The sequence below is a fragment of the Myotis daubentonii genome, chromosome 1, assembly GCF_963259705.1.
Source record: "Myotis daubentonii chromosome 1, mMyoDau2.1, whole genome shotgun sequence".
Classification (NCBI taxonomy): Eukaryota; Metazoa; Chordata; class Mammalia; order Chiroptera; family Vespertilionidae; genus Myotis; species Myotis daubentonii.
In genome coordinates this window covers 200196007-200223012 of record NC_081840.1, presented here as the reverse complement: position 1 = coordinate 200223012, position 27006 = coordinate 200196007, and the positions used below count along the sequence as shown (strand labels likewise).

Genomic DNA, 27006 nt, shown 5'->3' with positions numbered 1-27006 from the left:
CGGAGGAATCGGGGCCGGGGCGCCCGGAGACAGTCGGCGGAGTCGTGTGGCCACCGCGGGAGACGGGAGCGCGAGCGGGCGGCCGAGGGCGCCACCGCCACCTCCCGCATGGTGCCGAGCCATCCCTAGGCGGCGGCGGCGAGGCCTGCGGGGCGGCGCCGCGGAGGGGGTCGCGGTCGCGGTCGCGGCTTCCCGTCGCCCACACTTCCTCCTGCGGCGGCCGTCTCGGTGGGCGGGATGGCGGCGGCCCGGGGGAGCGGCCGCGCTTCTGCGTCCCGGCTGCTTCTGCTCCTGCTGCTTCCGCTGCTGTGGGCCCCGGCCGGGGTCCGGGCTGTCCCCGACGAAGACGGCCTCCGGAACAAGGAGCCGCCGGCGCCCGCTCAGCAGCTGCAGCCCCAGCCCGTGGCCGCGCAGGGCCCCGAGCCGCCGCGGGCCGAGGTGAGCCGGGCGGGCCGGGGCGGGCGAGGCTGCGGGTACCCGGCTCGCGGCCGCCGGGAGCGCCGCCCTCGGCCCGGGGCTGCGGGCGGGGGAGGGGAGGGGAGCCCGGCCCGGCTCCCGGTGGGTGGGAGACGGCGGGGCGCTTTTCCGGGGTCAGGCCCGGCCGCGCCCGGCTCCGCGCGCGGCGGGGGAGGGACGGAGCCCGCGGAGATCCCGCGGCTCGGGGGCGGGGATGCTGCTGAGGAACGGGGTCTGGTCGGCCAGATGCGCGGGGAACACTCGTCCCGAGCGGGAAGTTGAGTCCCGAGGGCGGCCGGGAGGCTTTTCGTCATTCCCAGGGCAAAAGAACGCCGGGCTTTGCATTGTCGGAGCAGCTTATCCCGAGCTGTTGGCCCCAATTCAGCTTTGCCGGACTTGTGTTTTTTGTCTTGTCTTTTGACAAATGTACGTACCTGGGTTTTGGGAGCGTGACTCTCACTTTTTTTTTTTAATAAAATTTCTGGCTCCAAAGAGGCTCTCACTTTTTAAGAACGTGCTCCTGCCTGCGGGAAGCGGCCCTTAGGCTCGCAGGGGGATGGTCGGTGTTGGGCGGTAGCCCGAGGGCTGCGGCGGCAAGGGGGCCGCCGCTCGACGTGTCCGTGCGCCGGAGCGCCCGGTGGCCTCTCCCCTAAGGAGGGATCCGTGAGTGTCTGAGTGGATGTTACTAGAACCACCTGGTCGCTTGTATTCAAATTCAGCATTTCCTGCCTAGACCAGTCCCGGGCTGTCTCCTCACTTTCCATTTGAATGCCTGAATTCAGGTCTTCTGTCCCGCGTCTGGCACTGCAGCCCCCCCACCCCCACCCCTTCCACCCGAGGCGACACCGGGCCGGTCGCCACCCGGCGAATCTTCCTAAACTTTGAGCTCAGGTTTACTTCTCGGAAATGTTCCCCGAGTGGCCCCTGCCTGCTGATGGCAGGCCGGCCTCTCCAGCAGGATGTTCAGGTTTCTGCAGGATCGGGCTCCAGGCTCTCCAGTCACCGCTCCCGTGCCCACGTGCTCCACTCGAACCGGAGACCGTGCCATGTGCTCGGTGGCAAGGCTCTCCAACAAAGGGTCTCCCGAAAAAGGCTGGCCTGGGCTGGAAGCCCACTGGTCGGAACCTGCCCACCTCCCAAGAACCAGCGGACACCACCCCTCTGGGGGGCTTCCCTACCTCCTTCGAAGGGGTTTCTCTCTGGCTCCTCGCTCTTGGGCGTAGTTGACCCTGTTTGCCATTTCCAGCTCCGAAATGCTGATTCATGACATTTTTTCATAGAGTTTATCATTTAGCCTCCTGTCATTTAACTCATTGGAAGTTTCTCTTTTTTTCTCAAACAGTAATTATTTTGGGCTAAGTAATAACTTTGTGAGTGAGAGAGGTATTTTGAATGTAATTTTCTAGGCCTTTCATTACAGTTTTAGTCATACAACAACTTTTGAGATACAAAAATAATACCCTTTAGGCAACTTGGGTGAAAAATCTAGTCTTATAAAGTCATCAGTATCTAGTGAGCATATTTAAGTGGCCTTAAGGATCCTTGTCTTTGAAATTGGATGTGGAGGCAAGGGGCAGGCACAGTATATGATTTTTGTCTTTAATATTTTGATATATTTTTGATAGGAATATATTCTGATTTCTATTTCATAGTAGAATCCAATTGTTTTAATTATATTTTCATGTAATTTTTTTGATAGGCTCAACTGTTTTCTCTACTTAGAGTACTACAGCATGTTCGAAGACATTTTTTAAAGGTTGGCTATTTAACCTTACCCTTTTCATGCCACTGTGACAGTGGATTTCTGAAAATGAAGGGGGAGAAATCTCTCCTTTACTGGTCATCATTCAAGTGAAAGATGTATTATTAAAATGTAGTTATATCTTACAGGGTGCTTTGAAGCAAGATAACTGAATTTCTAACAGCTTTCTACTTTGGGTATTTTTTTTTCTCTATGATCAGATAAAAGTTGGGGGAGTTCACTTTGAACTTGAGAATTAAACCCCAGTATACAAACTCATGAAAAGAAGTACTGTTGATCATTCGTATTCATTTATGCAGTTAATGCTTCTAGTGACTTACTCAGGTTTTTTTTATTCCTTCCCTAAGCGAAGTGTGTAATATAAGAAGCATTAAGTCCTTTTAGTTGAGGGAGGTTAGATAGATTTAATAAAGGTAATTTGTAATTTGCTGCATATTCTAGAAATCCCAAGAACTGTTCTGGTTAAGTAGCACTGTTGATAAAGCCTATTATCTGACCCAGTACAAATTCTTGATATTTACTGTTTCTTGGCATTTCTTTTATTTATTATCTTTTAACTGTGAGAAGGCCTTCCACACAATATTTGAACTTCTTTTCATTTTCATTAAGTTAACAGTTCTGCTTCCTGCAGTCCAGTCTCCCAGTTCTAGCCTCTTTATAGCTAAGATTGAGGCCAGGAGATGTGGGAACGCTTTTCTTGCTCAGGATTGCTGTGTCAGAATGAAGTGAACATTATGTTGCCAAATTCGTTGCCTGGTGTTCTACCATCAAAGCAATTCATTAAAATCAGTGAAACACTTAATACATTCAAATGTCCAAATTTATTAATCCATTAAAAACAACATTCAGCCGAAACCGGTTTGGCTCAGTGGATAGAGCGTCGGCCTGCGGACTGAAGGGTCCCAGGTTCGATTCCGGTCAAGGGCATGTACCTGGGTTGCGGGCACATCCCCAGTGGGAGATGTGCAGGAGGCGGCTGATCGGTGTTTCTCTCCCATTGATGTTTCTAACTCTCTATCTCTCTCCCTTCCTCTCGGTAAAAAATCAATAAAATATATATATAAAAAAAGCAACATTCATAAAAATAAAGTTGTTAAAACATTCATTAAAATAAAAATGTATTTGTTAAATATGTATTATTCTAGTATGAATTAACAAGTAACAATAAAAAATAAAATATTTAAAAAAACAGACTACACCATTCATGAAAAGAAACGATAGTGAAAATTTATTTTTTTGAAATATATTTTTATTGATTTCAGAGAGGAGGAAGGGAGAGAGAGAGAAAGATAGAAACATCAATATGAGAGAGATTCATTGACTGGCTACCTCCTCCCTGCCCCCTCCTGGGGATTGAGCCTGTAACCCTCATGCGCCCTGACTGGAAATTGAACCTGACCTCCTGGTTCATAGATCTACACTCAACCACTGAGCCATGCCAGCCCGACTGATAGTGAAAATTTATAATAAAATATAATCTTTTATTGTAGTGCAATTTTTAAAAACCAGGTTTATGCGTGGTGTCATAGTTGAAGTTGAATGTATATTTTTGTGCACACTTTCCAACTTCTGAAAAAGGTTTTCTGGCTTCTTATAATAAAGTAATGGCTAGGAGACAGTTTTAAGGCAATTCTAAGTATTTCCTTCTGACTCTTTTATCTTTAAATAATCTAACCTCTTGTGTGGTAACTTTTGTTCAGTACTTTTTGGTTTTTTTTGCAGGCATATCAGTCTTTTTTCCAAGAAAGTATCTTCATCTTCCCTAGTATTTTGTGTAGCTGAAGATTCTGATGTAGGTATCTTGTTATGTTTCAGTAGCCAAACATATGTGTTCATTTGAACTCTAGAACTAGAAGGAATTATTTTTTCATTATTGACTTATTTTTTTTCCTTGAAGATCATGAAAGTAGAAAAGAATACTTTCTAAATGAGCATACTTTTTTCTTTTTACAGTTCTCCAATTTGGAACTAACTTTAACTTTGAGTAAAGCAAGTTAATTTCTAATTATAATTTGTTGACCCTGCTTTCAAGATGTAAATGTTTTGGATTTCAGACCCAAAATAAAATGAAACAGTGGTATTTGTACCAAGGAAAACACTATTTCGTTACTATTTCATTACAGTATAATTGAAGAGTGGAGTATCAGAATTGAAATGATAGTCACCGCATCTGAATCTCTTGTACACATCTAAGTATTTGCTTCTCTGCCCATATCTTCTGCCTTTAGACTGGACAGAACTATCATCCTTCCCATACCTTTTCTCTGACCTCCAGTATTTTTTTTCCTCAATATCTTTATTCTTTCTATTGGTTCCTGTCTGCATACACATGCCCATAGGTTCTTTCCTACTTGGGGAAAGAAAGAAGGCCATTGATTTAACTCATTTTGACTGCATTATAAGCATACCTCGGTTCATTGCGCTTCACTTTGTTGCGCTTCACAGGTGTTGCATTCTTTACAAATTCGAGGCAAGACCCTCCACCAGCAGAAAGATTACGACTTGCTTTATTGCGAGGCTCGCTTTATTGTGGTAGTCTGGAACTGAACCCACAGTACCTCTGAGGTATGCCTGTAGTTTCTATTCAGTTTTATCAACCAAATTTCTATCTAGGAAATTAGTTGCTTTTTTATTTTGCTTTAGTCTTCCATTGTCTGGCTTGAGCCCCTGTCTTTTTATTATTCCTTTTTTTAGTCCTCACCTGAGGATATGTTTTTACTGATTTTAGATGGGGAGGGGGCAGGGACAGAGAGAGAAAAAAATTCATGTGAGAGAGAAACATGGATCGGTTGCCTCCCATACGTGCCCCAACTGGGGATCAAACCTGCAACCTGGGTATGTGCCCTGACCAGGAATCGAACCTGCAACCTTTTGTTGTATGGGACAGTGCTCCACAACTGAGCCACCCAGCTAGGGCTGGGCCCCTGACTTTTTATTGAAATTTCATTTTTGAAGTATAACTTTACCTTACCTAATTGCTAAACGCAGGGTTCTTTTTCAGTTCTCATTTTGACACTTACCTCTACTTTTTGAAGAGTTGGACCCCATCTTTGCTGTATGAACGTGGGAAAAATTATTTAACATTATTGGTCCTCTGTTACTCCTCTTGTGTTAAGTTGGGATGACAGTTCTTAAGGTTTTGAGTATTTGAACAATGTATATGAAAATACCTGGCATCTAATTAGTAAGTAGCTCAGTGAATGGTGTTTGTTTCTATCTTGATCATCTGTGATGTTCCCTTGCCTGGCTTTCTAAATATCTAAGACAGTTTTTGTTTTCTTCCTCTTCTCCCAACCCCTTTTCCCTAAATATAGACATTCCCTAAGGCTTTTCAACTTAATCTCTAGGCCTTTTCCTATGGGAATTTCGTCTACTTGCAAAGCTCTAACTGATAAATTTAGGCTCCCAGTTACATGCTCTGAGGCTAAAATCGGGTCCCATTTGTATGACTTCTTGGAAACCTTCATTTAAAATGCTTTTTTATCACCTCAAATTGAATGTGTCTGAAACCAAATCCCTTATTTTTATTCCTCTTTCCCACATATCTTGTAGGAATACTAGTATTTCTCTTAGTCAACCAGATAGAAAACCTTAACCATCATCTTTGATTCTCCCCTCTTTTTAAAGTTCTGTTGATTTTCTTTCCACAATGTACAGAATTTTTTTCCTTCCCTATTATTAACATTGGTTTTGAGCAGCTGACTTCCTAATTAATTGGTCTGGTGGCTGGTATTCTTTTTTAGCCCTGATGTACAGTAGTATAAGTCACAGTGCTTTAATCATGTTTGTGTCTTCTACTCAAAAACTTCTAAAGGCTTCTTGCTTGCCTCTAAGCTGGGCCATAACCATACAGGATTTTCAGTCTGGGCCCTATTTTATCTTGCTACCCCAATCATTCATCTGATGGTTTGCTTCCTGTTCTCAGAACATGCCAGTATTCTTTCACATTGTCAGTCCAGGGAAGGAGGTAAATGCATGTACCCCACTGCATTTTCAAGTTAGCCTTTGCATGAGTGACTAGTACTGAATTCTGCTGAGACTGTGAAGGAGCCTTATAGAATGAACCTCAGAACCAACTTCCCTCATCGGTCAGAGATTGCCCCACAGTTGTTAACTCTATACTTCTGGGTAGTGAATGCATAATTGCAGAGCGCTTTCTGGTTGTATCTATCTGAAGACTTAGAGCCTACAAGGAATTGGTTTCTTTCTATAGATAGATAGATGGTAGGTAGATAGATAGATAGATAGATAGATAGATAGATAGATAGATAATATATAGATATAGATATAATCTTATTCTCTTCTCCCTTTGTAACCATCAGCTTGTTCTCAATCTATAGGTCTATTTTCTGTTTTGTTTTAGATTCCATAAGTAAGTGAAACCATATAGTATTTGTCTGACATTTCATTTAGCATAATATCCTCAAGGCCCATCCATGTTGTCACAAATGACAAGATTTCACAATACGCCTATGTCTGTGCATGTGCATGCATGAATCATATCTTTGATTAATTTTTTTGCTTGTATCTGTGCAGTTTTCCCCGCACCACCTATTAAAGAGACTGTCTTTATCCCATTGTATATTATTTCCTCCCTTGTTATAGGATGACTATAAGTGAGGATTTATTTCTAGTTGATGCCATTGATTGTGTATGTGTGATTATGCCAGTACTATACTGTTTTGATTGTGGCTTTATTATATAGTTTGATATCAAGGAGCATGATCCCTACTTTGTTCTTTCTCAAGATTCCTTTGGCTATTCGGGGACTTTTGTGGTTCCATATAAGTTTTAGGATTAGTTTTTTTTAAAATGTGGTGCTTCAGAACCGGTCCTAGTATGAATTAACAAATAACATTAATAAAAAATAAAATATTAAAAATGTGGTGCCTCAGAACCAGTGCGCAACTTTGGGTAAAGCAGCGGTTCTCAACCTGTGGGTCGCGGAAAACAAATATAGCATATCAGATATTTACATTATGATTCCTAACAGTAGCAAAATTACAGTTATGAAGTAGCAACGAAAATAATTTTGTGGTTGGGGGTCACCACAACATGAGGAACTGTATTAAAGGGTCGCGGCATTAGGAAGGTTGAGAACCACTGGTAAAGAATGAGCATTGTAGAATGATGGACATGTCACTAACTCTTTAAAGCAGCGGTCGCCAATCTTTCAGACCTCACGGATCACCAGTTGGCGACCGCTGCTTTAAAGTGCTTAAAGTGCTTGTTGCCCTTTTGGAGCTTTGTCACATTTTCAACTTGAATATCAACCAAAGCACTGGTTTGTCTTTTTATCAGGCCATATTATCTCTTAGGATATTTTTAGCTGTTAGTGTAGGACCATCGATATATCCAGCTATATTAGACCTCATTTTAGCCACAGTCAACTTTTGCTCCAGCCTATTGAGAGCTTTCTGAATCTTACCCTGTCCTCTAAAGTGTTAATGAAATTTATCTCAGCTTCTTGTTATTTGGATATTTGATAAGCATACCCTGGTCTTTCACACCAGTTACAAATAAAAAGCTAAGAACTTAATCTCAGCTCACAAATTCTTAGAAAATGAGGTAATTTTTATGTGTGGATATAGTTGGTCTACAATTATTTAAAAATAGTTTTGTAGAATTGTACTTGGATCTGCATTGTAGCAATCATCAATTAGAGGGTTCTGTGATTACTGATGGCTTTCAAAGTGATTACACAGTAAATAAGTCTAATGACCGTGACAGTAAAAAACATCTTAATTCACATACAAAATAAAAGAATTGTAAATAATGACTTCTTTAAAAAAATAGCTGATATATATATATATATATTTTTTTATTTCAGAAAGGACTCACACCAGCTGTCCCAGTTCATACCAATAAAGAAGATACAGATACCCAAACTAATTTGGGGTTTATCCATGCATTTGTCGCTGCCATATCAGTTATCATTGTATCTGAACTGGGTGATAAGACATTTTTTATAGCAGCCATTATGGCAATGCGCTATAACCGTTTGACAGTGTTGGCTGGTGCTATGCTTGCCTTGGGCTTGATGACGTGCTTATCAGGTAAGTGTCCTTTTCCTCCTAATAAGTTTATTGGTTTTAAGCAACAGAATGGTGTTTGATATTGAGTCACTGAATCATTCAATTAATCATGGAATTTGGTTCATGTTCCAGAGTTTTGTAAAAAGAAAATGGTTTTAGTACCTAAATTCCTGAAAACTATACTGCATTTAAAATTAAATGTTCAGCTGTTCAATAAAGATACATACTCCTCATTTATTCACTGGATTAGAATCCTTACTTTTGCTGTGTATTCTTGCTTTTTTTTTTCCTTTTCATTCCAGATAAGCTTATTTATGTCTAATATCTTACAAGTAGAACTCAAGCAGCCACAGAGAATTGCATATTCTTCTGTTGAAGGACATTTGATATCAATAACTGTGGAAAAACTCTTGGGTTATTGTGTTCTATTAAGCTGTTGTTACCCATTATAGTAAAAGAGTGAAACGTTCTTAGATTCTTAGTTTGTGCTGCTAATATACAGGCTTGCTTTTCAAAGAATTAGACCATGAGAAAGTAAACTTACCATTCAGTAATTAAACATAATTTAGTCTCTCATTCAGAAGCAGCCTTGAGCCACGTAGTTGGGTAGAAAATAGTAAGCTTCCTCCTTAGAGTCAGGCTTGGGCCAGACTCTGACGGTGCCCTGTGTTATTGGAATGATAAGTTACTTCACCTCTTTGAGTTTCAGGTTCCCCATTTGTAAAATGGAAATAGTATCTACCTGCCTTATAGGGTCACAGTGCTCAGTCATTCACCCCTGTTCTTCCCTCAGCAGTTTTTATTTCTGGCTGCTTAGATGCTTGTAGTAGTTTACGTCTTTCAAAACATACAAGTATTTTAATGATTAAATTAATTTGACTATTCATATTTTAGAAATTAGCATTAGTGTTATTCATATTTCACAATAAAAACAGTTTTCTCTTCAAAAGTAAATTTTGATAGGAAATGGGAAAAGTGGGGAGAGTTGTAAATGGTAAAGTTACTTTTTTGGAATGAGTTTCAGTAAATTAGAGAATTTTATTTTTGAAACTTTGAGCTTCTAGATAACTAGAAGGCTGTCCTCTCTGCCCATTCCCTCACCAGAAGCTGGCTCCATCAATCCCCTGATGTCTTTGTGTTCATACCCATTTTCTCAGCTGTAAGTGGGGTTACTCTCTCCTGTCCTGACCCTCAGCCCACCTCCCTTTAGCTCAGTGGTTCTCAACCTTCTGGCCCTTTAAATACAATTCCTCATGTTGTGACCCAACCATAAAATTATTTTTGTTGCTATTTCATAATTGTAATGTTGCTACTGTTACGAATCGTAATGTAAATATCTGATATGCAGGACGGTCTTAGAGCCTAAGACTTAGGCGACCCCTGTGAAAGGGTTGTTCAACTGAGAACTGCTGCTCTACCTGCTGGTGGTGTCTGACAGCTCTTCTCACCTGTTGTATAGAAAGGATAGGTTTTATTTGTGGTCTTCAAATCTTTTCCTCATGTATCTAAAATAATTTTGAAAAAGTATGTACCTCCTGTCACATTGAAGTGATCTAAGACTTGTCATATTAAGCTTAAGGAGTTGCAGAGATCTAATTTCTGGTATAGTATACAAAAACTGTATGGCATTCTTTTAAAACGGGTGGGGAACCTCTTTTCTGCCAAGGGCCATTGGATATTTATAACATCATTTGTGGGCCATACAAAATTATCAACTTAAAAATTAGCCTGCTAGGGACATATGTAATACTTTCAAAAATAAATATTTAAACAGAATTAGCCTGCTATATTTGGTCAAACATTTAACTCACCCTAATGCCTTGGAAGGGCCAGACCAAATGATTTTGAGGGCCTTTTATGGCCAGTGGGCTGGATATTCCCCACCCCTGTTTTAAAACATACCCAGTGGACTCTAAATACCATTATCAATCTGATAGCCACTATCACCATCATTTCTTTAAAAAAGCATGAATTAACTCTTTAACATTTAGAAATTTACATTGATCTTTTCTATTATTTTCATTTACTTTTGTCATAGAACTTTAACAATTACTACAAGTTTTTACTTGAAAATCTTTTTTGGATCACACTGTTGTATTTATTTTGGAGCAAATATATATAAAATGTGTTTTAAAAGATGCTGAAAATTTTCTTTAGGTCTCTAAATGTTAACAGTTTATATGACTGGAGTTATAGTTACTATTATTTTTTTCTAATTATCACCTGAGGACACATTTTTATTAATTTTAGAGAGAGAAGGAGGAGGAGGAGAGAGAGAAACATTTATCTGTTGCCTCCTGCATGTTCTGACTGGGGATTGAATCCACAATCCAGGTATGTGCCGTGACTGAGAATTGAGCCTGCAGCAACTTTTTGTTGACGGGACAATGCTCAAACTAACTGAGCCACCTGGCCAGGGCGATAGAACTATTATTTTAAAAATTAGTTTATATATACTGACCTGGCAGGGGAGGTACTATGATTACGAAGGTGGTTTTCCCAGGGTGAGATTTATCCATTGCACTCCAGATGTGCTGACTGACTCCTGTGATCCCCTTCCCACAAAAAAATTAATAATAAAATTAGATTAGATGTCCATGACAACTTATTGCTAGTATGGAGCAAGGTTTAGAATCAATTCTGATATAAGTTAGTGATTCCCAAATCTGTATCTTCACTTCAAATACATTGCCAAGATGTAGAAGGGCCATACATTTGTAGCTCTCTTCTGACTTGATGAAGAGAGTAACCTAACCTCTCATTGTTCCCAGAGAAAAAGTGCTTGAGCATCAGAGGAAAGGTTCCCAAAGAAAGAGAAAATAGAGGGACAGTAACTAGGGAAGAACATCACAGCTAGAATACCAGGTGTTTTTTGCTGTCTGTGGAGATGTCAAGGCATCCCAAAGATAGGATTTTTAAGGGTAAGTAGTAACGCAGGTTGTTGTTGTTTCTTAAATATTACCTGAAGATAAAAGGAAAACTAAGTTTTCAACACATTTAAAAAGGTTTGCTACATTTCATTAAAAAATACTAAAACCTCTTTATGGAAAATCTTTTAAGTTTATCAAGTTACAAAAAATACTTATATGCCTTTTATCCAGATTCACCTGTTAACATTTTACCCCGTTTGTTTTAGCATTTGTGACCTATCTATCCATTTATCTAAATCTAAATAAAATTATGTACACACACAATGTATATATAGATATATGTGTACATGTACATACAACTTATATATCTTACAGATGTATAATGTATATATACATTTAAAAAATTATTTATTGACTTTTAGAGGGGGAAGGAGAAAAAGAGGAAGGGGATAGAAGCATCAATTAATTGTTCCACTTATTTAGCATTCATTGGTTGATTCTTGTATGTGTCCTGACGGAGTCAAACCCTCAACCTTGGGGTACTGGGACAGTGCTCTAACCAACTGAGCTACTCAGCCAGGGCTTTATACACAATTTAATATGTATCGTTATACACAGATTGATACATTACTTTAATCTATCACCCATATTTTGTTAATTGACCTAATATTCTCTATAGCAGGATCTTTTAGTATTTTAATCTGAAATGTTTACATAGCCTTTTCTTGTGTTTTAGACTATTTACATTTTTAAAAGAATAGAGCCCCTCTAGTGGACTGTTACTCATTTTGTGTTTGATATTTCCTCATGATTAGATTGAGATTTATTTTTTTCTTTGAGTTTATCTTTATTGTTGAAAGTATCATGTCCCTCCCCCCCTTTTTTCCCCATTAACCCCCTTCACCCCACCCCAGGCCTTCATCACATTATTGTCTGAGTCCTTGGGCTAAGCATATATGCATATAAGTTCCCCAGTTAATCTCTTCCCACCTACCCCCCCCCCCTTCCCTCTGAGATTTATCGGTCTGTTTCATGCTTCTATGTCTCTGGATCTATTTTATCAGTATATTTTGTTAATTAGATTCCACATATGAGTGAGATCATGTGATACTTGTCTTTGTCTGACTGGCTTATTTCACTTAACACAATACTTTCCAGGCTCTTCCATGCTATCTCAAAGGATAAGAGATTCCTGTTTACAGCTGCATAGTATACCATGGTGTAAATGTACCACATACAGCTTTTATATACTAGTTTATACCGAGTGTGTGTGTGTGTGTGTGTGTGTGTACACACTAGAGGCCCGGTGCACAAAATTTGTACCCTGGGAGGGGGTCCCTCAGCCTGGTCTGTGCCCTCTCGCAGTCTGGGACCCCTCAAGGGATGTCCACCTGTTGGCTTAGGCCTGCTCCCCAGGCGATCAGGCCTAAGCTGGCAGTCAGACATCCCTCTGGTAGCCTGGGAGCCCTCAGGGGATGTCCACTTGCCAGCAGGGAGCAGGCCTAAGCTGCAGTTGGACATCCTTAGTGCTGCTGAGGAGGCGGGAGAGGCTCCAGCCACCACTGCTGTGCTGGCTGCCGTCAGCCTGGTTTGTGGCTGAGCAGAGCTCCTCCCATGTGAGAGCGCACTGACCACCAGAGGGCAGCTCCTGCATCGAGCATCTTCCCCGTGGTGGTCAGTGTATGTCATAGTGACCAGTCATTCCCAGTCGTTCTGCTCTTAGGGTCAATTTGCATATTACCCTTTTATTATATAGGATAAAGGCTTGGTGCACAGGTGGGGGCTGGCTGGTTTGCCCTGAAGGGTGTCCCAGATCAGGGTGGGGTCCTGCTGGGATGCCTGGCCAGCTGGGGTGAGGGGCTGATGGCTGTTTGCAGGCTGGTCAAGCCCCCAAGTGGGAACCCTTACCCCATGGGGGTGTGGCCAGCCTGGGTGAGGGGCTGATGGCCGTTTTAAGGCTGGCCACACCCCCTGGCGACCCAAGCTCCCAGCCTCTCCTTTTTTTTCTGGGATTTATTTATCTTCTATAATTGAAACTTTGTAGCCTTGAGTGGAGCTGAGGGCCAGCCAGGGAAGGCAGGAAGCTTAGCTTCCTCCATCGCCATGGGCTGCCCAAGCCTCCTGCTCACTGCAGCTCTGTGACCGCCACCGTCTTAGTTGGGTTAATTTGCATACTTGCTCCTGACTGGCTGGTGGGCGTGGCTTGAGTGTAGCAGAGGGATGGTTAATTTGCATGTTTCTCTATTATATAGGATACTAGAGGCCCGATGCATAAAAATTTGTGCACTCCGGGGGGGGGAGGGGGGGTCTCTCAGCCCGGCCTGTGCCCTCTCGCAGTCTGGGACCCCTCGGGAGATAACGCCCTGCTGGCTTAGGCCTGCTCCCGGGTGGCAGAGGGCAGGCCCAATCCCTAGGTGCAGCCCCTGGTCGGGCTCAGAGCAGGGCCGATTGGGGAGTTGGGGCGCTGCCCCCTGTCATGCACAGAGCAGGGCGGATTGGGGAGGTTGCCATGCCACCCTCAGTCACGCTCAGGGTAGGGCCGATTGGGGGGTTGGGGCACCACCCCCTGTCACACTCAAGGCAGGGTCGATAGGGAGATTGCGGCGCCACCCCCTGTCACGCACAGAGCAGGGCCGATCAGGGTGGTTGGGGCTCCCTACCCTGTCACGCACAGAGCAGGGTTGATCAGGGGGTTGGGGAGCTCCCCCCGTCACGCACAGAACAGGGCCCATCAGGGGGTTGAGGAGCTCCCCCCTGTCACTCACAGAGTAGGGCCGATAGGGGAGTTGGGACACCCCCCCCCCCCCCCCGTCACACACAGAGCAGGGCGGATCGGGGGTTGGGGCGCCACCCTCTATCACCCACAGAGCAGGGCTGATCATGGGGTTGGGGCGCCGCCACTGTCACACTCAGGGCAGGGCCGATGGGGAGGTTATGGCTCTACCCTGTCACACAGAGCAGGGCCCGTGGGGGTGGGGGGGCGCCGCCCTCTATCACCCACAGAGCAGGGCCGATCAGGGGGTTGGGGCCCCGCAGCCTGTCACACACAGAGCCGCAGGGCAATCAGGGGGTTGGGGACCTCCCCCATATCAGGCACAGAGCAGGGCTGATCAGGGGGTTGGGGCGCCTTCCCCTGTCATGAACAGAGCAAGGCATATAGGGAGGTTGTGGCCCCGCCCCCTGTCACACACAGAGCCACAGGGCGATCAGGGGGTTTGGGCGCTGCCCCCTGTCACGCTGATCCCGGTGCTGGGAGGCATATTACCCATTTACTATATAGGATAGAGGCCTGGTGCATGGGTGAGGGCTGGCTGGTTTGCCCTGAAGGGTGTCCTGGATCAGGGTGGGGGTCCCGCTTGGGTGTCTGGCCAGCCTGAGTAAGGGGATGATGGCTGTTTGCATCTAGTCACACCCCCTTCAGGGTGGGGGTCCCGCTTGGGTGCCTGGCCAGTCTGGGTGAGGGGATGATGGCTGTTTGCAGCTGGTCACACACCCTTTAGGGTAAGCGTACCCACTGGAGTGCCTGGCCAGCCTGGGTGAGGGGATGATGGCTGTTTGCAGGTGGTCACACACCCTTTAGGGTGGGGGTCCCCACTGGGGTGCCTGGCCAGTCTGGGTGAGGGGCTGAGGGCTGTTTTCAGGCTGGCAGGCAACTGAAGCTCCCAACTGCTCCTTTTTTTCTTTTTCTTTTTTTATTCTGGGCCAGCTTTAGCTCTGGCTCCAGCTCTGAGGCCTCTGCTGCTGAAAGCAGGCATCTGGTTTGTTTAGGTTCTATAATCGAAACAATGTATAACTCCAGCTCTGAGATCGCGGCTCGGCTTGCAGAAAGCAGGTTTCTGGGGTTTTGTTTAGCTTCTATATTTGTTACAGTGCTTCAAACTGCAGGCTCAGAGGCCAGCAAGGCAGGCGGGAACGTTGGTTTCCTCTGTCACTGAAGCAGGCAAGCATCATGTTAGTTTCAAGCTGCCTGGCTGCCGGCCGCCATCTTGGCTGGCAGTTAATTTGCATATCACCCTGATTAGCCAATGGGAAGGGTAGCGGTTGTACACTAATTACCATGTTTCTCTTTTATTAGATAGGATGGATGGATGGATGGATAGATAGATAGATAGATAGATAGATAGATAGATAGATAGATAGATAGATAGATTGATTTCAGAAAGGAAGGGAGATGGAGAGAGATAAAAACATCAATGATGAGAGACTGGGGACAGCCCATAACCTCGGTATGTGCCCTGACCATAAATCTAACCAGGACCTCCTGGTTCATAGGTTGACACTCAACCACTGAGCCATGCTGGCCGGCACCACAGCTTTTTTATCCACTCATCTACTCTTGGGCACTTCGGCTCTTTCCAGATCTTGGCTATTATAAATTGTGCTGCTATGAACATAGGGGTGCATATATTCTTTCTGATGGCCAAGAGTCATATGAAAAAAGTGCTCAAAGTCATTAATCATCAGAGAGATGCAAATTAAATTGACAATGAGGTATCACCTCAAACCTGTCAGAATGGCTACCATCAACAAATCAACAAATGACATGTGCTGTTGAGTATGTAAAGAAAAGGGAACCCTAGTACACTGCTGATGGGAATGCAGACTGGTCCAGCCACTATGGAAAACAGTATGGAGTTTCCTCAAAAAATTAAAAATAGAACTGCCATTTGACACAGTGATCCAATTTCTAGGAATATATCCTAAGAAACCCATAACACCAATAAGAGATTATGCATTCTTGACTAGAACTGTACATAGCTGAGGTTTGACCCTGTAAGAGCATCTTATTTGGCCCTCGTTATGATGTTAGTTTTATTCACTCAGTTAAGGTTTCTTTTTTTCTTCCTTTGCAACTAATATGCAATCTTTAGGGAGACATTTTAAGACAGTGCAAATACCCTATTACCCTCAGTTTAGTATCAGTTGATGACTCCTTACGATTTAAATATTCCCTTGATGCTTGCAAAGTGGGCTACTCCAGTACCCCACCGCACTCCCAGTGAGTCCTGCATACTACTTTACAAAGAGCTCTTCCTCCTGTCCCATTGGTTTGTCTTTCTAGTATAAACTCACGAATTTCTTTTTCCAGTGGTTTATAATTACTTCACTATATTGTTGCTTAAGTTGTCCCAGATTTGGCGGCTGGGGCCCTCCAGGTTGGCTCCTGTGTCCTTCTGACATGCTCCCATTGTTTGTTTTTGCTCTTCTTACTTTCTTTATAACGCAATAGTGCAGACTCATCTTGTATCTTCTCTGCCCAGTGTTGGAATTAGCCACTTCTCTGAGGAGCCTTTTAGTGGGGAATGGTATTAGAAACCAAGATCTGGGGGTAGCAGGCCCTGACAGCAGGGCTAGGACCTAGCCCATGTCTGCTGACTCCAGCTCTAGTGAGATCTTAAGGTATCTCCAGCAGTGAGGACAGGCCTGCCCCAAGAGAGAGGAGCTTGTCACTGACATTGTCCAAATTTGCCTGTGTATGATGGTGATAAAAAGCAGGTTGACCTTTGTTTATTTTATCATTGGTTTTGATTCTCAAAAGACAAGGCATCCCCATGGCCCGCATCAAGCAAACCGCTCCTACTGCTCCCCACCAGCCATGGGAAGCCACAGCAGCCAGACGTGTTCTGGCACCCCCAGGTGCTGGCTGCCACAGGTGTTTTGTAAGGTCTGTGACTAGAGTGGGCCTAACTCATTCCCTTTCTCAGACAACTCCAATATGTTTATGACTTTAGTTACTTCCCCAAAGTCAGCGTTTATCAAGGTGGAGATGAAGCAGAGCTACACGGAATGCAAACCCAGGGATGAGATGCCACATAAGAGGAGAGGTTAAAAACCCCCCCACAAGATTTGGGTGAAAAATGGCTGTTACTAAGATGTCTTTGCTTCTTGGCCTTTTATTGGACAGAGCTAGAAAATATATGTCCATTTGTGTGTGTGTACTTACACAAATATAGTACAAATATAGATGTGCATATCAGCGTAGGTTTGGCACACTTCTAAACATGATTTAAAATTTTTTTTCAATTTTGTAATACAATGAAATAGGGACTAGTTCACCTATGTAGTTGTATACTTGATGTTCAGGCAGATTTATAAGTGTTGCACCCATTTTATAAAGGAAGAGTAATTATATTTAGAGAGGAAGAGAAGGGGGGAGGCATCAACTTGCTGTTCCACCCATGTATGCATTCATTGGTTGACTCCTGCATGTGCCACGATTGGGAATCAAACCTGCAATCCTGGCACATTGGAACAACTCTCCAACCAACTGAGCTACCCAGCCAGGGCAGTATTTGGGTTGTTGATATAGGTCTAAGTATAGTTTTTTGTATAACTTACATAATTGTCCTCTTAACAATGGAAAAGAATGTTACTGAATACGTTTGAGTTTATTGTAAATGTTATTTTAATATAATGTATAAGGAATTCATTTTCTTTCATAAGATTTATTTTAAATAGTTACAAAGGAGCAGAGTTTAAATCACACCATATGAGAATCTTGTTATAGTTTTTCACTATAGAAGTTTATAATTTAAAGATTTGAGATGAAGAAATACCACTTCCATAGGAACTTGGTGTAGCTTCCAGATTATAAGATTTCAGGATCCTTAGAAGACAACAAAGTTTACCTTCTACCTAAAGTACTAAAAATGTCTAGAGAGGAGTTCTGTGGAACACGTGCCATCTTCAGTTGGAACACTGATTCTTTTTTTCTTTTTTTTAAAATATATTTTATTGATTTCAGAGAGGAAAGGGGAGGGAGAGATAGAAACATCAATGATGAGAGAATCATTGATCATCCGCCTCCTGTGTGCCGCCTACTGGGGATTGAGCTCACAACCCCCAGGCATGTGCCCTGACTGGGAATTGAACCCTGACCTCCCGATTCATAGGTTGATACTTTAACCACTGAGCCACGCTGGCTGGGCAAGGAACACTGATTTCTTGATAAGCTATCTTAGGTCATTGGCTGGACCTCAGGGTTCAATATTGGTGAAGGGAAAGAATTGGAATTATTTAAGGTTATTACGCATTAGATTAGCTTCTAATGCAAACCACTGTTCTTTTAAAACAGTAAATTACGGTTTCTGAAGGTTGTGATACTTGCTAATTAATGAGATATACCGTGGCATTTTCTTCCAGTTTTGTTTGGCTATGCCACCACAGTCATCCCCAGGGTGTATACCTACTATGTTTCAACCGCATTATTTGCCATTTTTGGCATTCGAATGCTCCGGGAAGGCTTAAAGATGAGTCCAGATGAAGGTCAAGAGGAACTGGAAGAAGTTCAAGCAGAATTAAAGAAAAAAGATGAAGAAGTAAGTCATAGCACTGTTAAATATCTTGACCAAAAAGGCACTCAACTAAGAATAAACACTGTCCAGAGGTTTTCTGGTGGTTATCCATAGCTGTGTGATGTGTACTAGTAGGATACACAAAAATAGCTTATTTTGCTTAGTTTTCATTCTTGCACCTGGGTGGGATGAGACTCTGGGTTAGTGTGAATGTGGTAAAGAGAGGAGGTGGGGCTGAATACTAAACATGTGAAATCAGGTCCCTTAGATTAATGACACACTTCTGGTCAGCAAAGGACCAGAAGTACTGCTCGATTAGTTTTGTTGGGGAGGAATGCACGCATTGAGAACATGGTATTGTCGCTGTGTGAGACAGTTATTCAAAAATTAAGTTTGGGGTCACATAACTTCAGTTTCTTGGAGAATAATCCATAGAATTTAAACACTTTTTAAAGAAAGATTAAGTTATTTTGTTCAGTTCAATGGTTTTTGTGTTTTGTTTTGTTTTAATTTAGTTTCAACGAACCAAACTCTTAAATGGACCAGGAGATGTTGAAACTGGTACAAGCACGATACCTCAGAAGAAGTGGCTGCATTTTATTTCACCCATCTTTGTACAAGCTCTTACATTAACATTCTTAGCAGAGTGGGGCGATCGCTCTCAACTGACGACCATTGTTTTGGCAGCTAGAGAGGTGAGTGAGCATAACTAATGTACTTTGCTCCAGAGGCCCCTGGACGGAGTCAGGTTTTTTCATATGCTAGAGCCGTGTTCGGCAAACCGCGGCTCGCGAGCCACATGCGGCCTCCCGGCCCCCCAAGTGCAGCTCCTCCACAAAACACCCCGTGCGGGTGCACATGTACAGTGCGATTGAAACTTCGTGCCCATGCGCAGAAGAGCCGGTATTTTGTGGAAGGGCCACACCCAGGGGTCCAAAGAGCCCCATGTGGCTCGGGAGCTGCAGCTTGCCGACCACTGTGCTAGAGAGTATTATTGTAGCTAGTAATTCGCCTGCTCTTTAACCCTTTGCGGTCCATTGTTATTTTTGGAATTCAAACAGTCTGGTCCAAATTAATTGACGGGATTGAATGTTGAACTTTTTAATGTTCTTATTGCTCGACGTTGGACCTGCTCCTAGCGCCTGGTCTGTTGAGTCAGCCTCGAGGTTGGACTGTAAAGGGTTAAAACTGATCTTCTCCCAGTTTCTACAGTCAGTGAGATGGTATTCTTGTGTGTAAACTTAATTGCTCTCTTGATTCATCTTGCTGAGTACTCCTCAGTTTTGCCAGAATGATGCTGTGACAATTGTCTTGGCTTGGCTTTCTTCTCTCAGAACTTTCCTTTGTATAGTAGCTGAGAACATAAATTGATATAATTTTTGAAGGTCAGTTTGGCATTAAATACCTAAAATCATAAAGGTGGGTATCTTTGAGTTCTTCCGTTCCTTGTGCTAAATAAGCAGAGTGTTGGAGAGATGACATAGAAAGTTTAAGTTGTAGCCCTACGATGATAAGCCCTCAAAGACCTCGGGTCATGTCCTAGCCTTTGCTCTGTTGGGGCACCACCTCAAGCCCAGCGGTGGGCGAGTTGTCAGAGAGCCGCGCTCCGGGCAGCAGGGGCAGGGACCAGGGCCGGGGCAGGTCTGTCCGCTCGCCTTTTCCGTGTCTTGTTCACACTAGTAGTTATCAAAAGCTACTTACTTAAAAGATACCTGTTCTTTAAAAATGTTTAATCTTTCTTTTGAGGATAATAGTAAAGTTTTACATGAAGTCTATTAATATTCAGATTTATTGATATTAGCTGAGAAGGTTGCGGAACTTTCAGAATGTGCTGCTACTTTTCAGGCTTTTCTTGATCTTCACTAATATTATCCTATCTAATAAAAGAGAAAAATGGTAATTGGCGTACGACGATACCCTTTTCATTGGCTAATCAGGGCTATATGCAAATTAACTGCCAACTAAGATTGGCAGTTAACTGCCAACAAGATGGCGGCTAATTTGCATATGTAGGCACAATGCAGGGAGGCGAAAGGGAAAGCAGGAAGAAGCCCCCTGCCATTGACAGTGATCAGCAACCCAGTGGGGAGCTAAGAGCTGGGGGGCAGGGCCCCCCAGCCATGATCGGAGAATCAGGCGCCTTTGCCGCCCTGGCCAGTGATAGCAGGAAGTAGGGGTGGAGCCAGCGATGGGAGCTGGGCACGGTCGAAGCTGGCAGTCCCGGGAGCTAGGGGTCCCTTGCCTGGGCCTAAAGCAGAGCCCATGATCACAGGGCCGCTGCAGCTGCGGGTCCCCGCTGCCCGAGCCAGACGCCTCGGCCAGAGGCGTTAGGCCTGGGCAGGGGCGGAGCCTGCAACCGTGGGGAGCTGGGGGTCCCCTGCCCAGGCCTGACACCTCTGCCGGAGGCCTCAGGCCTGGTCAAGGGACCGATCCGGTGATTGGTGATCGGAGGGTGATGAGGGTCAACTCCTCTGGCCGAGGCATCAGGCCTGGGCGGGGGGCGGAGCCGGGGATTGGGGGGATATGATGGTCCCCTTGCCCAGGCCTGAAGCCTGGGTCAGAGGCTTCAGGCTTGGGCGGGGGGTGGAGCAAGCGATCAGAGGGAGATGGGGGTCCCCTGCCCAGGCATGATTCCTGGGCCAGAGGCCTCAGGCCTGGGCGGGGGCCAGAGCCAGTGATCAGGGGGAGATGGGGGTCCCCTGTCCAAGCCTGACACCTCTGGCGGAGGCGTCAGGCCTGGGCAAGGGGCCGATCAGGCGATCGGAGGGTGATGGGGGTCTACGCCTCTGGCCTAGGCATCAGGCCTGGGCAAGGGGCCGATCCTGCGATTGGAGGGTGATGGGGGTCAACGCCTGAGGGCTCCCAGTATGTGAGAGGGGGCAGGCTGGGCTGAGGGACACTCCCCCCCCCTCCCCACACACACCCAGTGCACGAATTTCGTGCACCAGGCCCCTAGTTTATCTGATAAATTGCATTGTCTTCTGGGATTTTTGTGTTTTTAAAAAATGTTTTTATTGATTTTAGGGAAAGATGAAGGGAGAGGGAGAGAGAGAGAGAAACATCAATGAGAGAAAAACATGAATCAGCTGCCTCCTGCATGGCTCCCACTGGGGAATCAAGCCCGCAACCCAGGCATGTGCTGTGATGGAATCAAATGGGCGACCTCTTGGTTACATGGGTCGGCGCTCAGACACTAAGTCACGCCGGCAGAGCTAAATTACATTATTTTTATCTGATGGTAGAATTTAGATAACTAGCTTGATTTCAATGTTTTTCACTCCTAGGAAATATTATAAAAGAACAACTTCCTTAACAAAGACTTCAGTTAAGATACAGGAGTTGAAGGCCCAGACTGAGGTAGTTGGAGCAGGGCCCTTTTGTCAGAGGAGCTTCAAAAATGCTGTATTTTGGAAGAAAAAAAATAGAATTTGGCTTTTCATTTAATTCCTATATTTTAAAACAAACTTTCTTTTAAAATGTCATTTTATTGGCTTTGCCCTATCATTTTCTTGATATCCAGCCTCTTTTATTGGCTTTCAGATCACAGAACTGGGACTTGAAAGTAAGTGACCACTTTGCTGTGGAGGTGGCAGTCTTGTGGGTGGGCTATCAGGAGGACAGAGTCATTGCCTTTTTCTTAACACTGCCATCTGAGGGGCACAGTGGCTTGTGAAAGGCTCAGGATTCCGTCTGTATGAGTTACCTTGGTCTAGGCACATGCTGACTGGGTTTGTCTCTTGCTGGGTGATCCCGTTTCCACAGCACCTCCTGCGACCTATTTTGTGGGTTCTGTGAAACAATATAATGCATGTAGGGTCCCCAACACAATGAGTGCTCAGTATTAGCCATCTTCCACACTACCAGCAACATGGGGATAGATGTTTTTGTTCCCTTAACATTTTTTTTTTTTGGTAATTTTTTGTATAAACCATGCATTCTAGTTCAGTCCATTTTAGTCTGAACATCATTTCTGCTTCCAACATAATTTAGTGTTCCCACATTGGATTCCACAGAATCCTAGTGTCCTTTGCCATGTTAATGGGTACTAAGCAAAAAAGAAAAAAAAAAATGAGAAGGTTCCAGGGTCAACTGAATTTGGCAGTAATACATCCTGGTTTTTTGTTTTGAAGATTGAGTATAGAAAGTAACAAATACCGCAAAATCCTTTGTTAAAAGGAACTATTTAATTTAATCCAGTGATTTTTCAAATATAATTTAAAAAATATATATTTATTGATTTCAGAGAGTATGGGAGAGGGAGAGACATCAATGATGAGTATCATTGATCAGCTGCCTCCTGCACGCCCCACACGGGATTGAGCCCACAACCTGAGCATGTGCCCTAACTGGGAATTGAACTGGGACCTTCTGGTTCATAGGTTGACGCTCAACCACTGAGCCACACCAGTTGGGCCAAATATCACTTTCAAATAGAATGAAAGCATCTTCTGGCTTACCAGTTATAGAAGTTGCACTACACACTTTGGGAAATGCAGTCCCACTCTCCTGGTCTCAGTAGGTGTTTCAAACCATCTCCATTTCATTAGTTTCTGCACATACACTGTCTACTCCTCAGCAGCCTCACCTGCCACTTAGAAGCAGAAGTCATTCTACTTCATTCCCACCCATTCCCTGGCAGTCCCTTACCTCCTGGGATTCTAGCCCTCATGTCCCCACTTAAAGTTTAAATCTTTGCATTTCTCCCACCTGAATTTTTGAACATTTTAGCCTACAGATGTTTCTCATCTAAAATTGTTTTCCCCCTTCCTCAGTTCTACTTCTCTTCCAGATACCACCTTCTTCCTCTCTTCCCCTCAGTCTCAAAGCACTTGACTGATGGAAACAGGATTTGGTACTACTTCCTTACTTACAAAACCCAATGAACTCTAGTTTCTGGCCTCACCGGTAATGTTGATATAGTGCTTGGAGTTCATTGTAGCACTCAAAACAGGTCCCACTTTGCTCATCTTGGGAGACTATTTACCTGGCCATCTTTTTCACTCTCCTTTGAGTGCCTCTTCCTCTGTCATCCCTTCGGTCTTGCTTTCCTCGTCACTGTGTTGCCAACATTCTCTCCCAGCGTTTTTATATTCAATCCCATAGCTTATTCACCACTGAACTTAACTGACCCTTGACACTCTCCACTTTATTTATTTTTATTTTTTAAATATATTGTATTGATTTTTCACAGAGAGGAAGGGAGAGGGATAGAGAGTCAGAAACATCGATGAGAGAAACATCGACCAGCTGCCTCCTGCACACCCCCTACTGGGGATGTGCCTGCAACCAAGGTACATGCCCTTGACCTGAATCGAACCTGGGACCCTTGAGTCCGCAGGCCGACGCTCTATCCACTGACCCAAACCAGCTAGGGCAACACTCTCTACTTTAAATCCTGTTGTCATCCATAAACCCCTTCTCCATTGCTTCCCCTTTTTTAATCACATTGGTATTATTTATCCATAGAACTGTCACTGAGACACTTGGGTGCCGTGCCTGAGGACACAGTGGAGAATAGGGTGCAGGGTCTGTGTTCTGAGGAAGCATAGTCAGACTATACTGTAAAGGTTACCAAGTTTCCTCACAAACAGATGTTGCCTTCGGGAAGAGAAGTTGCCCTAACACTGAGCTAACTAATGTCTGTGAATTAAGTTTAACAACAGCTGAAAGATTGAGTTAGGGTTTTGATTTTACACTTTTTCTTTTATCTCTAGTCCTAGTATAACTGAAACATATTCCTTCAAGCAGCTATTATTACGTTTCATAAATCTACATCGTAATTTTTAGAATGGTTTTGTGCTTTTTTGAGTTGTTTTGACCTCCATTTCAGTGCTTACTTTCTCAGATAGCAGTTTCAACCCTGGTTTTAAATTAATGTTGCTTTGTTTCCAGGACCCCTATGGTGTAGCTGTGGGAGGGACAGTGGGACACTGCTTATGCACTGGATTGGCTGTAATTGGAGGAAGAATGATAGCACAAAAAATCTCTGTCAGAACTGGTACGTTTTGTTTTTCTTTTAATTACAAAGACAATGCCATGCCTTAATTCTTGGAATCACTGAGAGAGCTCAGAAAAGAAAGGGGCAGATTATTTTAATTATTTAAATGTTTTTACTTCTGGAGTAGACTTGGTCTTTGTAATAAAAATCTCTCAAGAGGTCCATTGTGTTGCCCCTACTTTTGCAAACATGGACTGTTTTTCACATGTGTAGATGTAAAATACAAATTCATCCATAAGCATTACTGGATTCATGGTAGCTTTTTGTTAAGATTAATTTGCAGTAAAACAGTCATCATGTGGAAATATGAGAACTTTTGGTCCTAAAAATATGTCTTACAAGATTGGGAACCATAGGTAAAGACTGTATTTTCTGATTATGTTGAAATTCTCATACGTACCTGGTAGGCCCGAAAGATGGCTCTTTGCTAGTCAGAAGTTGTTGGATATGCTCTTTTATAACTGGGTTTTAAGATGAATTCTACTTTGCTTGTCAGTACAGTTCTATCATTTCTCAAAGCAGTGCTGGAGGAAACACTCATTCTTACTGTTCAAAGTCAGGCATGTTAAGTGTTTCTTTGCTGTGGAAATGGGGTCTAAGCCAGTGGTTCCCAATGTGGTGCACACAGCCCACAGGGGGGCAATTTGACTTTTAAGGAGGGCAATTCAAGAATGAGCTATTAACTGAATTTTTTGCATTTCTTACGGTCCTAGGGGCCTCATATACAGTATATACAATATAGTGACATATTTATGCTTCTCAGTTCTCTATTTTTTGAAATTTCATTTGCTATTTTTTCCTATCACTTCAATTTTTTTTTTTTTTTTAACAATTTCTTAGCGATTTCTTCCTCAGTACTTCAGATGTCCTTTCATTATTTTATTTTTCTTTCATGGATGCCATATTCTTTGGAAGCTTGTTTAGACTAAGTTAGTGGCCTTTTAGGCTTCCTCCATGTGAATAGGAGTTCACTTTTTGAATAATAAGAATTATATGTCACAGGGGGCATCAGGATTTGAGAGATGCTTAGGTGGGGTATGGCCAAAAATAGGTTGGGAACCACTGGTCTAAGCTTTCTAATTTGTTTTTAAGGTTAATATACTTGACTGGAAAAATAATGGGCACCATCTTGGCTTCCTCAGGAATTTTGCATTATTTAACTTTTTTCTCTTCTCTTGCAGTGACAATCATAGGAGGCATCGTATTTTTGGCATTCGCATTTTCTGCACTATTTATAAGTCCTGATTCTGGTTTTTAAGAAGCTCTTTATTATTCATGTAACTCTTGTGTTTATGTACATAGTGTACATTGAAGCAAAAAGTGATGGAAAATACTGTATTTTGTAGCAATGAGTTATGTCCAAAAGAAATAATCATTGATTCTATTTGCAACATGGATTTTTAAAAGAAACCTGACGTCTAAGTGTGGATTTTTCTCTTCTCCAGGATAATCATGTTAATATGGTCTTTGTTTTAAGGACCTTTTTTGCTTTTGGTAGCGGGGCAGTATATACAGAACCATTGTGCAGTGGGGTCTACCATTTGAGTTTCTTTTTCAGCACTGACTAGTTTATAAGGAATACACACCTTTTTTTTTCCCTGAATCACTGAGGTGCTTTAAGATGTTTATCTTAGAATTTTTCCTCCATGCCAGTAAGCAGCCATTTAATCCTAAGTCTTTCCAAAATTAGGTTGTTTAAAGAAATAATAAAGAGCAAGAAAAGTGTACTAATTAGTCAGCTCTTCCACAAGTTCCATATCCAGTAATTCAACCAACCACTGATCAAAAATACTTGAAAAAAATGTTACATTGTTGCTGATGTATATTGTTGTTAGGCCTACAATGAATGGTTGTGTCTGTACTGAATATGCACAGACTTTTCCTGTCATTATTCCTTAAATATAGTATATCATTTACATAGCCTTTATATTGTATGAGGTATTATAATCTAGAAATGATTATAAGTAAATGTGAGTAGGTTACATGAAAATACTCCACCATTTTGTATAAAAGACTTGAGTGTCCTTGGGCTGAGGGAAGGGGTCCTGGGATCAACTCCCTCAATACCAAAGGACAGCTGTATTGTTATATCAATAATATGACAAGAATTGTTTGCCAGGCCATTCTTACTTTTTAAAAAATTGGGTGGGAAACCCAATATAAAAGAGTCAATATTTGACAATGTGGAATTACCAAATTAAAGGAGAATACAATGAGTGTATTCGTATTTTTTCTATATTGAATAAGCAGTGTAACAGATACAATGTAAATAAAAGTGGTATGACCAGTGCTTGTTTTCCCTTTTGTTATACAAGTTTATAACTTTTTAGTTTATCAAAGTAGTATTAGGAATTATAGATTAGTTTCTAAAGTTGATATAAAATAACAGGCCACGCATGGTTCTAAAGCACTTACTTAGCCCTAACCAGTTTGGCTCACTGGATAGAGCGTCGGCCTGCGGACTCAAGGGTCCCAGGTTCAATTCCGGTCAAGGGCATCCAGTGGGCAGTGTGCAGGAGGCAGCTGATCGATGTTTCTAATTCTCTATCCCTCTCCCTTTCTCTCTGTAAAAAATCAATAAAATATATTA

General features: G+C 43.1%; 1 protein-coding gene across 2 annotated transcripts; it reads left to right on the top strand.

The window, feature by feature from the left end:
- Nucleotides 1–26706, top strand: TMEM165 (transmembrane protein 165). Of its 2 annotated transcripts, XM_059670896.1 has the most exons (6): nucleotides 3–438; nucleotides 8049–8274; nucleotides 18267–18442; nucleotides 18934–19113; nucleotides 24311–24416; nucleotides 25598–26706. In XM_059670896.1, the coding sequence occupies exons 1-6, from the start codon at nucleotides 238–240 to the stop codon at nucleotides 25672–25674; spliced, it is 966 nt and encodes a 321-aa protein (XP_059526879.1). In that variant the 5' UTR covers nucleotides 3–237; the 3' UTR covers nucleotides 25675–26706. The 2 variants fall into 2 exon arrangements, with proteins under 2 accessions (XP_059526887.1, XP_059526879.1); XM_059670904.1 differs by lacking the exon at nucleotides 24311–24416 and having other exon boundaries at nucleotides 1–438.
- The last annotated feature ends 300 nt before the right edge of the window (nucleotides 26707–27006 follow it).